Below are 14,080 nucleotides of genomic sequence, written 5' to 3' on the forward strand. Positions count from 1 at the left end.
ACGATAACATTTTGGAGAGTGATCACTTACTCCCTGCATATTGCTCATGTTGAGCTTTGTTGCATCATGTGTTGTTGCAACTCCAAAGGTGGACGTATTATTCATATAAAATGTGCTTTCATACTCTGTGAAGTAACTTTATTACTTCTGCCATCGAAGATGGATGGAGGCTATGTTGTCACTTGAGCAGTATGTATGTATGTATGTTTGTCTGTAAGCAGGATATCTCAAGAGGATATGGTGGACAGATGGGGTGTGTGACGAGGCCAAATTTTTTGCTGGAATTGTGTGTACTGTAATTTTCCATGAGTTGCCAAATACCAGCATGTTTTTATTCTGCTCCATCAGGAAATGTTGGTGTAAGATATGGAAAATATGTCAGTGCAGTGTGCCATTAGCTCCCAGTGTTCTCCATAAAAGCCTGTGGTTTGCGTACCCCGACTGAACAGTGTACCACCGGCTGTTTTTTTTTTTTTTGCCGAGTTAAAGAAATATGTTGAATTTTGTTTCCAAAATTATTTGAAAAACCTTGTTTTCATTTTTAGCTCACCTGGAACGTAGTTTCTGGGAGCTTATGGGATGGAGCGTCATCTGACAGTCTGTCAGTCCGTAAACACTTAACTTTTTCTCTGAAATTGTTGATGGGATTGTGACCAAACTTGGCTAAAATGATATTTGGCATGTTGCGACTAGTTTGTTCATGGCTAAAATATCGAGGTTTAAGGGGGTGTGCCAGACGTCAAAGTGGGTCCAGGTTTGAACCCCACAAAATAGGTATTTGCTTTCTTCTCTGAAACTACACACACTATTTCGATGAAACTTAACCACAACCTTCTTCACCCATGATTTACCACTGTTTGTTCATGGCATTGAATAAATCTTGTCCTGCAGGGGATTTACAGGGACGAGGGGGTGCACCTATTTTACTTTCTGTAATTGTACAAGGATGTAAAAGGTATCGTTTTGTATAGAAAGTACGATTGCAAGAATTGTATAGGAACAGTTTACGTGGCTCAGCATTTGTATTTCGGACATTAGCAGAATGGACCGATCTGAGGTGTAGATCATCGGGGATTTGTACGAGTCCTGGATATGAGACCCCATTCACTAATTACCACTTTGGTCCATTTTTATTTCGCTTGGTGTCTTGAAGCTTGGATATTTTGTCATAAAAGGTGTGGGTTTTAAGTGGTTAACCAACTATTATTTGTTGTTGATGCATTGAAACATTGTTCCTCTCAGCAAACTCCTGATAATCATACTTTTTCAACATGTGATTGCTTCATCAAAACTATGCAACCTGAACAACGATTGGGAAATGTAGAAAAATGGTTACAGCTTTCCAAATACAGTAAAGCAAAAATATAAATGATCAGTCGATCAACATTTCCAATACTGACTTTTTTTTTTCTTTTCTTTTTTGTATACAAGATCGAGGCTCGTGAAAGAGTGAACATTAATCGCACAGAAAGACAAACAGACACATAAAACAAATAACATCGGGAGCGGTAGACAAGATGGGGAGAGGGGGGGGAAGGACACAAACACAACATTTGAGAGCAGGGACCGAGAGACATGGAGACATCGAGAGAACTGTGGGAGGGAGAGGGCTTTGGGGGGGAGGCATGGGAAGGGGGGGGGGGGTGGGAGAGGTATAAAACATATGGACACTGCCAGGACTTCCAGGAAAGAAGTTGGAATTTCAAACAAGGTGGATCTGGGGTGAATTAGTGGGGATAGAAAAGATCAAGGTTTTGGATGGGGGAAGATAAGAGATGGTGGTGAACAGCTGTTTTAAAGACCTGGAGGGAGGAGTGTGATTGAAGTGAGTGTGGGAGTTTGTTCCAGAGGCGGGAGAAAAGAGGAATGAAAGAGTGAAGGTGAGCAGAGAGCCGAGATTTCGGCAGTTTAACCATCAGAGGGTGGCTGGCAGATCTTGTGCGACCTTGTGCGACATTTGATCAAACTCGGACATTTTGAAGGTTGTTCTGGATGCGGCAAAATCTAGTGTTGGTTTGAGTAAAAGGCAAAATCAGGACTGGTTTGATGATTATTCGGAAATTCAAAACTTGTTAGAAATTCGTAATGTGTCACGTCAAATAACTATTACTTGTGCAAGAAGAACAGCAACGAACGATTTCCATGTGGCGCAAAAAAAAAATCTTCAGTGCTCCACCCGTTTTACAAAAAAAATCTGTGGTGGAAAAACAAAGCAATTTAAATCCAACATCTCGCCGATTCTGGCAGTTTACAGTACTGTGCTACGAATTTTTCCCGAGCAATAAATATATATTTGGTCTGCTTAAAAAAAAAAAAATCAAACTCCTCACTGAAAATGGTGATGTTTTAACAGGAAGTCTCAAATTTTGCTGGAATGAGCATTTCTCCAAGCTTTTCAAAGCTAATGATTTCTCAATTAGCATCTTGGACTCAATCTCTCAACATCCTGTTGTAGAGTCTAGCCATTGCACCATTAATCTCTGAAGTGAATGATGCAATCAAGCAAATGAAAAACAACAGAGCCAGTGGCCCTGATTCTATTTCAATGGAATTTTGGAAAATTGCCCACTTCCAGACTAATTTCCTTTTTCGTCTTTTCTCTGCTTTTTGGGTTCATGAGTTTTTACCAAGCGATTTCAAGAATGCAAATATTATTACGTTTTTCAAAACGGGTGACTGGTTGAAGCCAAGCAACTATCGTGGAAATAATAAATAGGAAATCAGCTGCTGTAAAAAAAATTTGTCAAAATGATAGTCGTTCGTCTCTTTCAGCGAAATAATCTTAAGTGAGTCGCAGTATGGTTGTCACAAAATTTATTCGACTATTGATGCAATCTTTCTGTTTGCGTCAAATCCAGGAGAAATGTCGAGAGCAAAACCTTCCTCATTTTGCCGCTTTTATTGATTTTACCAAGGCTTTCATTGATCTAAAATTTGGACCATCGAAAGCTTTGGTAAATTTGTCACAATAAAGATCGATTCAGACTTTTTTTTTTTTTTTTTGAAATCGATCTTTATTGTGGCAAATTAGGGTCGATTTTTTTTTTTTTTTTTTTTTTTTTTTTTTTTTTGTTTGTATACAAGATCGAGGCTCGTGAAAGAGCTAACATTAATCACACAAAAAGACAAACCGACACAAAACACAAAAAACAAGGGGAGCGGCAGACAAGATGGGGAGAGAGGGGGAAGGACACAAAAGAGAGGGGGAAGAGGGGGAAGGACACAAACACAACATTTGAGAGCAGGGACATCGGGAGGACTTGGGGGGAGGTGGGAGAGGAATAAAACATATGAACACTGCAAGGACTCTGGGGTGAATTACCGGGGGTAGAAAAGATCAAGGTTTTCGATGGGGGAAGATAAGAGATGGTGGTGAACAGCTGTTTTAAAGACCTGGAGGGAGGAGTGGGATTGAAGGGAGTGGGGGAGTTTGTTCCAGAGGCGGGAGAAAAGGGGAATGAAAGAGTGAAGGTGAGCAGAGAGCCTAGACTTTGGCAGTTTAACCATAAGAGGGTTGCAGGCAGATCTTGTGCGACCTGAAGGAATATTGGGGGGACAGAGCACAGAGAGAGCTGGGGGAGCAAGGCCGGAGAGGAGTCGGTAGAAGACAGAAAGACCACCAACCTGCCTGTGGTGAGTGAGTGAAAGGCCCTCGGTGTTGACTACATCGCAGGAGATTCCAATGATTCTGAAAGCTTTGGCCTCAACAGCGTGAAGCCGAGCAAGGTGTGAGGCAGGAGCACCAGCCCAGAGGGGGGAACAGTATTCCATTGAGCTGCGGATGAAAGCCTTGTATGTGGTGAGGAGCTCAGGTGTGCCAAGGAAGGACTTCGCACGACGGAGGATGCCCAGTCGGCGACTGGCTTTGGAGGCCAGCTTGGAAATGTGGTTTTCCCAAGAAAGATCATGGCAGATAGTGAGACCCAAAAGCTTGAGCGACAGAACTTCTTGGAGAGGATTGTTGAGAAAGTAGATGGGAGGGTTGTCCAGTCGGTCCTTTCGGAGAGACATTGTAAGAGTGTGAGATTTGTCAGGATTGAAAGACATGTTCCACTTGTTTGACCAGTCTGTGATTTTGTCCAGGTCTGCAGAGAGTGAGGAGGCTGCAGACTGCCGATCTGAGGGATGAGGAATGGAGCGACAGAGAGTAGAGTCGTCAGCAAAGAGATAGAGAGGATTTTCAAGAGAGTCAGAGAGATCATTGATGAAGACCAGAAAAAGCACAGGGCCCAGAACACTACCTTGGGGAACTCCAGCCTGAACAGGAAGAGGAGATGAGAGAAACCCATTCAGGGCCACACGTTGACTACGACCAGAGAGGAAGTCCGCCAGCCATGCATGGAGATTTCCATGGATACCAAAGGAGGAGAGTTTGGTGAGCAGAGCAGGGTGCCAGACCGTATCGAAGGCACGTGAAATGTCAAGGGAGACGGCTCTAATTTCCTGTTTGGCATTGAGGACCTCCATCCATTGTTGAGAAAGCAGAAGCAGCATGTCCAGAGTAGAGTGACCAGGTCTGAAACCAAATTGATGATCAGAGATCAAGCCATTGGAGAAGAGGAAAGATTTAATATCTGAAGCAATGATGGATTCCATGACTTTGCTGATAATTGGGAGAAGGCTGATTGGTCTGTAGTTGCTGGGATCTGTTTTTGCACCTTTTTTGTGCAAACCGGTGATGTTGGCTGATTTCCAAGCAGATGGCAGATGACCTTGAGCAAAAGAGAGGGTGAAGAGAACAGAAAGAGGGAGTGAAAGAGCAGAAGAACATGATTTTAGGACCCGTGGGCTGATGCCGTCAGGACCAGTTGCAGAATCAGAATCAGAGTCGAGGGTTGACAGAAACTTTTCCACCTTGTCAGGAGGAAAGGACACAGAGTCCAGGAGCAGCTGGGTACGACTAGGTACGGTGGGTACAGAGAGGGATGGGTTTGGGACACAAGATTTAGAGGCAAACACAGAGTTGAGGCATTCAGCTTTTTCACGTGCGGAGTCAGCCGTTAAGCCGTTTGAGGTGAGGGAGGGGATGGAGGGGGAACAAACACCAGAAACAGATTTGACCAGACACCACCAGGATTTGGAAGAGGGAGACAGATAAGAGAGTTCGGTCTTGAGAATGGTGAGATATTGTTTCCTGGCTCTCCTGAGGGTGGACACACACTTGTTTCGGGCTTTGTGAAAGGAAATGAGATTTCCTTCCGTTGGATTTGCTTTCCAGGAGACGAAAGCAAGTTGTTTCAGGGCAACAGCCTCACCACAAGATTCCGTGTACCATGGACGGGAGGAAGGGTATGACAACTGAAGACGAGATGGTATAAATCTGTGCATGAGAGAGAGCAATTTACTTTGAAAGAATTCCCAGGATGAGTTGATGTCAGAGGCGGTAGAGATGGGAGACCAGTCCAGATGATTGATGACTGCTTGAAGACCGTGCCAGTTGGCCTGAGTGAAATGCCAGACTCGTCGACGCTGAGGAGGCTCTCTGAGAATGGTCAGAGAGATGTCCACTTTGACAAGCACATGATCAGATGAGCAGATTGGAGCAGAAGAAGCGCAGCAGACATTTTCAGGGAAGTTTGTCATAAACAAATCCAGAAGAGAAGATGCTCTGTTGACTGAGATCCGGGTCGGGAAATTGACAGATTGTGTCAGTCCCAGTGAGTCGCAGAAGTCCTTTGCTGAAGAGCCATGGCTGGTGAGAGAGGTACCCACACCCAGCCAACTGGCATGGTGACAATTGAAATCACCACATATGAGGAAGAGAGAGAGTTGGGATGGGTAGATAGAAGTTGGTCCATATTATCAGACAGTGAGATGTAGATGGAGTCATCGCTGTTTGGTGGACGGTACAACACACATATGAACAAAAGGTGGGAGCGAAGGGGAAGCCGTAGCCAAAGGTATTCCTGGGGGTGAGGTGGAGAGAGGGCAGTGGAGGGCGAGTGAGGAAGAGTTTTTTATAAAGATAGCAACCCCACCTCCAGGACGAGGCTCAGGTCTATCATACCGGAGGAGGGAGTAACCTGGGAGAGATACCAAGGCATCAGAGACATCATGAAGGAGGAAAGTTTCTGTTAAGCAGATCACATCTGGTTTGTCAGAAGCAACCTGAATGGAGAGGTCAGTCAAGTTTGAGCGAAGGCCCCGGATGTTTGAGGTCCATACCGTTAATGAAGAGGAAGGGGGAGCATCGGGTCCAGAACGGGGGGGGGGGGGGGGAGGGGTAGGGTAAGATGTGGAAGAGGAGGAAGAGGTAGGGAGAGCTGTTGAAGGTGTGTCAGAGATTTCAGAGATTTCAGAATAGCTTGGAGAAAGGGAAGAATGGGCCGGACAAACGGTTTGATGGAGATTGGGTGAGGCACAGTGAGGTGTTATTTGAGGAGGGGGAAGAGCGAGGCAGAAGGTTTGGGGAGATGAAGGTGAAAGTTGGAAGGGGGAAGAAGCAGGGAGGATGCTTTGAGGAGGAGGGGTGAGAGGGGAGTCTAGGAGGGGAGGAGCGAGGGAGAGTCTCGGAGGGGAGGGGTGTGGGGGGAGTTTAGGAGGGAAGGGGCAAGGGGGGAGATTTGAAAGGGATGGGTGATGGGGAGGATTTGGAGGGGAGGGGTGAGATTCGATTTTGAAAAGTGTACGATTCATGGGAAACGAACATTTTTTGCAAAATGAGTTTGAGACCTTCGAGTCAAAAATACGTTTGAGGACACTGGAGGAGGGGTGGAGTTCTGGATAGTTAAGGGAATGTAGAAAGGAGGAACTGTAAGAGATGGTATTATATATATTTTTTGGAATGAATAGATTTGGTGAGCAAGACGAAAGCATCCTTTTGTAGGAAAAGAAGAAAAGGGTGTTATAATATATGAGAGAAAATAGTTGTTCAGGGGAGAGATAATACATTTCTAACCGCGTGATCGCGAACGAAGAACGAACGAACAAAAAGAACAACAAATAAACGAATAAGACCTGGGAAGGAAATGTTTTTTTTGGGGTTTTTTTTTTTTTTTTTGTGAGTACAGATATTAAACAAGGAGGTACGGGGTGAACGACTGGTACGAAACGGAGAACGAAAAATAATTTCAGCGCATTCGACGAATCGCTGAGAGAAAAACGAAACCACAAGGTCGGAGACGGTACGGTAGTCTAAGCCTACGAGTACTACTACTAGGCCGCAGAATACTCGATACCATTAACCGACGATTGTGTATACATGTACGAAAAATTTGCACCGAAAATTTTCCAAAAGATACGCTCTAGGTACACACACCGAAAGATAGATACAGTCTCGACAAAAACACGATTGTGATAGATCACTTAGCTTCGAGAGCGTGAGCGCATGGAGCAGCTTCGAAAAGACGTGACCTCGCCATGATCTCGCGAGATTTGGTTGTCCTAGCAATTTCTTCGTTTATTTCCGAGTTGATCGTAGTTTAATTTCCTAGCAAGTGGCTTAAGCACTTCAGCAAACACAATGGCTGGCTTGGCAAGCGATTCGTACTTATGAAGATCAGGCATTCAATGATTTGTGCTTGTAGTTCACTTGTCTCGTTGCTTTACTCATTGTAATTCTCCCATTATGTCCATGGTTCTTTTAATTCAATCTTTGATTTGTTTTGCCTTCCAAACTCTGGAGATTCCCCCATGGAGTACCTAAGCACGGCTGAGGCAGCCTTCACGATAATCCTGCTGGTTAATTATTTTCGTTGCCCTCAGTAAAGTTGTACTTTCGGCATATTCTTTAATATTTTCTTCACTCAATATAATTGTGGGAAGAGTAGGAAAGGTTAAGTTTAATGCTTTGGTAATATGGAGGCGGAAGGACAGCCCTGCTTATTAAAGCTTAGTTGTAAGATACGCACTTGGTTATAAGAATCAGTAATCCTTACTATAATTCATAGACCAGTGTTTGTTTGTGTGTTTGCATGTTTGCCACACTACTCCTCTAACAGTTCTGGGCCATTTCCATTCAGACTTGCTACATAGGATTGGCATGACCCCAATTAGTGCATAGGGGTGTTTTTATCTTTGCTGGTGATCTTGGGTGTGGAAGGGTGGGGGCTGGAGGGAGACGTAAATTCTCTATGTAAATGTGTCTCATTTCGCGCCTCTTTCAGGTGTGAGAGGGTATTACAAGTCCCTACCCTTTGCAATAAAGTATTCCTGTCCCCACATTTTCCAGTGCAGTGGGGTGTTTTGAATTATGCAGCGAGAGGTATTTTTGAGAGGTATTTTGAATTGCACGTTTGAATTATGATAATAACATAACCTAGCTGGCTGCTCTCATCAGGAGCAGATGCTTCTTGTTGCTTAACATTTACAGATTTCACTCCAGATTTTGGCACTTATTTAGTCCTGGAGATCTTGTCCTCAAATCCGAACCCAGATGTCGATGATATACTTTAATTTGTCCGTGGGAGTAGATCGTGTTTCCAAGGCCGAAGCAAAATTCACGTTTGAATCGGCCGAAACAGAATGGCAGCTTAAGGTGGGTTTTCACGGGACACGCGAACGGTTCACGAAGGATACGAATGTCGAAAAAATGGCAAAGTCCAACATTCGTATTTTAGGCTCCAAAAGTTCGCCAAACATGCGTGGGCGTTCGGAAGCGTCGTCAATTGTTCGCAGGAGTCGTTTTTTGTTCGGCGGGTATTTCAAAAATGTTTGAAATATCTTGTCCATTTCCGCTTTTATTTGAAATATTTGAAAATTTGAAAATGTTTGAAATATTTTGAAAAAATTGAAATTTGAAAAAATTTCTTTGAAAAAAATTTTTTATTTGAAAAAAATGTTTGAAATACCCGCCGAACAAAAAACGACTCCTGCGAACAATTGACGACGCTTCCGAACCCCTGCGCATGTTTGGCGAACTTTTGGAGCCTAAAATACGAATGTTGGACTTTGCCATTTTTTCGACATTCGCATCCTTCGCGAACCGTTCGCGTGTCCCGTGAAAACCCACCTTTAAGAACCAAGCAATGTGACAGAGAGGTTACACCATTCTGGTAAGGCTTATTTTGATGTTTTTTCTGATGAGCATCCTCTAAATTATCTTTATCTGGCTGGCCTGCACAGAGCCCTGACCTCAACCCCATCGAACACCTTTGGGATGAATTGGAACACCGACTGCGAGCCAGGCCTAATCGTCCAACATCAGTGCCCGACCTCACTAATGCTCTTGTGGCTGAATGGAAGCAAATCACCGCAGCAATGTTCCAACATCTAGTGGAAAGCCTTCCCAGAAGAGTGGAGGGTGTTGTAGCAGCAAAGGGGGGAGGGGACCAATTCCATATTAATGCCAATGATTTTTGAATGAGATGTTCAATGAGCACATACGGGCTTGATGTTCGGGTGTCTACATACTTTTGGCCATGTATTGTATATTGTTGGACGTTTTAAAAAGTTATTTTTTTGGTTGTTAATCTTTTTATGCACACAATTGTTTTGGTGATTGTTGGATTATAACGACGTGATTTTGAATGCCTTTTGTACATTTCCATCATGGAGTAGAGGCTGAGATCCAATTGATGTGATGCAAAATGGAGGCTTAGTTTGTCACGATCAAATAAAAGTGCCTTTGCCTGTCCCCTCGCACTACATTGCTGGTGGTTCTTTATGATAAGAAAGAGAAGCATTGGCTGCTATCTTCCCCATCGCCTTATCCTTGGAGAGGTTGGAACATGTACGGATGGATGGCTTGATATTCGATGATGATTTGAAATAGGAGAAAGATCACTCAGGCCAACAAACGTCCACAAAGCTGTTCTCTGTTTATTTCTTTAAAAACTTGTGCGTATCTATAAGCACATTTGCTTCCTTTATTTTATTTTTTCTCTCTATTGGCAATATTCACCACTCTATGATCAGCTAGATTTGGCATGAGTATATCCAAAGAAAGCAAAAATAGGAAGACTATGATAAACGTATTGAGAGAACCCCTGGTATAAGGTATAGCACAGAGGTGAGCAACTTCAGAGGGCAGCAGGTCCAAACCCTCGAACAACTCCAAGGGCCCCAACACCTCCCTCCTATCCCCTAGTTGTAAAAACTGGGCTAGCACTCGGTGTATTGCTTTTAGGCATTAAAAAAAAGACCTAGCCCCTATGGCCGGTCTACAATGCTCTATAAGTAAATTTGTATCGTATAGCACCACCTGGTGGAGGCCTGTATTACAAGTCCTAATAAAATATACCAGAGACATAAAAGTGGGAAATGAACCCGTCCGTAAGGACAGTAGTCTAGTAGGAAGACTAGGTCCCCCTGCACCCCCTGGAGATATACTTCTAATCAGTGTTTCTAGATTGGAAAAAATGTGTAGAAAATGACTAGCTATGGCCCCAAGCTGAAAAAATGTCCCACATACCATTTTTATGCAAATTACTGCTGCCATTATCAAAAAAACGATTTTTGACATATCTCAGCCAATATTGCAGATAATTGAAAAATGAAGGTGTCTAGACCCATGTTTTGAAGGGCATAGATCATGATAGAACTATTCATAACATGATTACATGTGTCTATGGTATACTAGTATGCTAATTAGTGCTTTATTTACAAAATAATCACAGTTTTACGAAATAATAGACTCATATTAAGGTCCGTCTACACAGACGTTAACACAAAGTTTTATTTTTCTAAATATTACAACTGTCAAAATAGTCCTAGCACTCAATGTGACCACTCTTCTCTTGCTTGTTTTAGATAAACATCATTAGCATTAGTGATTCTACACTGAGTCAGTCATCATCATTTTCATCGAAATCGTCAGAGTCAAACTCTTCTTCTCCTTCCTCTTCCTCCTCCTCTTCGTGCTCTCCTGTGTTCAGAAGATCCACCAGTGAGGTTGGTAGGATGGGACCAATCAATGATGGTGAACGGATTGGTGAAGTTCTTGATAGTAGTTAGGGTTCGCTGAACGGCCTCCTCGCCTTTTCTGATCTCTGCCTTCTCTAGTTCACGATGTCTCCCTGCTCTTGGGCAGTCTGGGTCATCGATGAGATCCACCATCTCAAGGGTCTTTTCATAGAACTGTGCCCGTGCTGTGGTTGTTCGGCACCATCTCTGGTATGCCCCAAACTGACTGTACAGGCCAGCAAAGCCACCTGAAAAGTGAACATATTTTAATTGCATAACCCAATCATTAAAAGGGAAATGTTTTGTAAGAGCAGTTTACATCATATAAAGCTGGTTTCTACAGTTTCAAATGTATAATGTACTGAAAGAAAATGATGTACCTGATGATTTAGCAAAGCGCATGAACGTTTCTTCCATTGTCTTGTCGACAGCACTGAGTGCCCCTGGTATCATCGAGCGAGCCACTGCGATTGCACCCATAGTAAGCAGGTCCTTGGCCCCTGGGTGCGTGCTTTCCAGATTTGTCAGGTGGACTTCCAGCCAAGTCAGATATCTGTAAAGTACAGAGAGGGAAATACTGTGGACATTTATTGGAATAGCTCCTCTCATAATACATGAACCCAAGTATCAATTAAAATCTACTCAGTGATGGTTATACATTTTACCATGTATGCTACACAAACCTGGAGTAGTTGTGTCCGTCAAAGGCGAAGAAGATATCTGCCATCTCTCCGTTACACTTGTGAAACAGCTGGAGGTTGTTGGTCTTCACAGAGTGGAGGAGCATGAAGACAAGATGGCAGTGGGTAATGAACGACATCCAGAAGGCAGCTGTCTTCCCCAGGTGGCCCTTGCGCACCTTTTCCTCAAAGGCATGGTACTTTTTGATGAGGAGTAGAGTTGAGGGGTCTTTGAGGGCTTCATCGAGGTGCTCTCGGTTGCAAGACTGGGTCATTCTGAGAAGCACAGCAGGGTCAGAGATCATGATGTTCTCCTCCTCAGTGAATCTCTCCATCAACAGCCTCTCCATTGCCTCACACACTGTTTTGAGGCAAAAGAGGGACTTTGCGTAGGCCTTTCCACTGAGAACACCTTTGAGAGATCCACTTGTTACTAGTTGTGCCTCAAAGAGAATCTCTGCATATCCAGAACCACGCATCTTGTGTCCAGTGAGCATCCCGATGTAGTTCATGGATGTGTGGAAGGGTCCAATCGTTACTACATGACTAGCAAATTCATTTGGCCAGCGCCAGATGATGGGAAGGGCTTTCATGCAGACACCCAGATCAAATGTATTCAGGACCCATCTCTGACCCACCTCAGCAGTTGCTGCCTCGGAACGCTTCAGTAGCTCATGAACAACTGCGTTGTCTGTGATCGGTTGGTGGATAGGCGTGCAGTAGTCGACTGTTGATTTGCTGGGTGGGGGAGAACCAGTTGCAGAGGTGAAACCCCCTAGCCCAGGCACAGGCTGCAGGCCACAGCTTCCGATGTATCTGATGAAGAGCCAGATGTAGTACTCTTGCATCGTAGTGGCATAGACTGTGTCATTCTCTGCTGGCGGTGTGAATGATGAGCCTTCAGGGAACTTCGGGCCAACGCGAGTAAAGTGCAAGGGTGGGAGAGTTTTTGGTGTGTCGACCTTCAGGCTACGCTGTTGTGACCTATTGATGGTAGGTAGCATTCGGTCCTTGCTGCTCTCGAACCCGGGCTTGACCTCCTGCACCATGATTCCTCCAGCACTGTTTACAATGTTGCTGCCGTGCACACTGGTAGTGGTTTTATTCAAGTTGTCCCACTCACAGTGGAATACAAGGTTGCCCTCTCCTGTCACAATTTGTGGTGTACGATAAGTTGAGACTTCATCCAGGACCTTGGCGAGAGCAGTTTCCAACTCCAAGGCGAAATCGTAGCTCTCAGAGTGTCCAAGCCTGTGTAGTATTGTGGTGAGCTGTTTGCTTCGGAACAGGTGCCTTACAGTCACACAGAGGAGAATGTGCTTTGGTAACTTCCATTTTCCATCTGACACTGCACGGCACAGATCTTGTCCAATGGAGAAGACCAGACGCTTCACCTTTTCTGTCTCGATGCCCTCCTTGCCAGTCATTAGCACGCTGAGAAAGCGGACAAGGTCTGGAGGTAGGATGTCTTCAGGATTGAGCTCCATGTCTTCAGCTGTTGGTGGCCATGGTTGGTCTTTACACTCTCTGAAAGCCTGTAGAATACCCTGGCGAAGTTGGAGGGCAACATTTTGGTTCTTGTTTGTGCTTCCGAGTGTGAATGCTCGTGCGAGAGCATTGGAAACTGTTATGTTTGAGCTGTGCACAAGCCAGAAAGAAATGACATCACATTTGTCATGATCAACCTTCGTGAAGTGGATATGCTCCTTGATTGGGTCATTCTGTAGGCGTTTCAGTAGTTTCTCTGACCGATAATTTGAGTTCTCATATCCATTCAGTTTCAGTTCCTCGACATAGAGCAAGCGCAAGGAAGAAAGCTGTAGAACTTTATTCTGCTGGATGACCTGGGTTTGAATGTGTTCCAGTACTGAGTTGAATGCCTTTTCATGGGCGGCTGACATGCAAGCCTGCTCCTTTGGTGCTTCGGCTCTGTGAATCGCACGCTCATAGTTGTAGAATGCTGTGCGGAAAGCTTTAAAACATGACGGATGGTGTTTGGCCTCACATGCAAAGAGGTCTTTGTTTTTCACCTTTCGATGGAGTCGATAGAGACCCATTTTCTCAGCCCGTGTTTCGATTTGCTCCCATGCATTTTCTTTGTTTTTAAAGGATGGGAAGGTTGTAGGCCTCTCAGTATTGCGATGAGCATCTTTGGTCTCAACTTTCTCACAAAATATACACTCTGGCGGGAAGATGGGTTCAGCAGAACCTCCTGGTTTACGAGGAGAGTGATGCCATGATGAGGTTGATGGCCCTGGTTCTGTATCATCTCCCAGACGATGAAAGTGGCGGACAAAGTGCTTATAACACTTGCTGTGATATCCTACTCTTTCTAGGTCATCAGGAAGAGTTGCCGGGATCTGATCACATACTGATTGCATACGACATGGGGAGTCATGCGGTTGGTTGAGACGTCTATCCCGGATCTTTTGAAGCAGTTGCAGTTTTTCTGAAGCAGATCCTTTAATTTTACGGAGGGGCGTGAAATCCCCATGATCAGACATGGATGGTACATGAAGGATGCATGTAGGAGGAGAGCTTTGGGCTGCAGGTTCTAC

General features: G+C 44.4%; 2 protein-coding genes across 3 annotated transcripts in view; one reads left to right on the plus strand and one right to left on the minus strand.

The window, feature by feature from the left end:
• The window catches only part of LOC137437560 (cyclin-Y), a 69,588-nt gene that overhangs the window by 20,076 nt on the left and 35,432 nt on the right, over positions 1-14,080 (plus strand). The gene's annotated exons all lie outside the window — the stretch shown is intronic.
• On the minus strand, positions 1,267-12,526 carry LOC137425851 (uncharacterized). The gene is made up of 4 exons (XM_078766381.1): positions 11,526-12,526; positions 11,223-11,395; positions 10,847-11,090; positions 1,267-1,300 (listed from the first exon to the last, which is right to left on the minus strand). Exons 1-4 carry the CDS (start codon positions 12,524-12,526, stop codon positions 1,267-1,269), a joined length of 1,452 nt encoding a protein of 483 aa, XP_078622507.1.

The sequence above is a fragment of the Myxine glutinosa genome, chromosome 12 (assembly GCF_964187855.1).
Source record: "Myxine glutinosa chromosome 12, kmMyxGlut1.1, whole genome shotgun sequence".
Classification (NCBI taxonomy): domain Eukaryota; kingdom Metazoa; phylum Chordata; class Myxini; order Myxiniformes; family Myxinidae; genus Myxine; species Myxine glutinosa.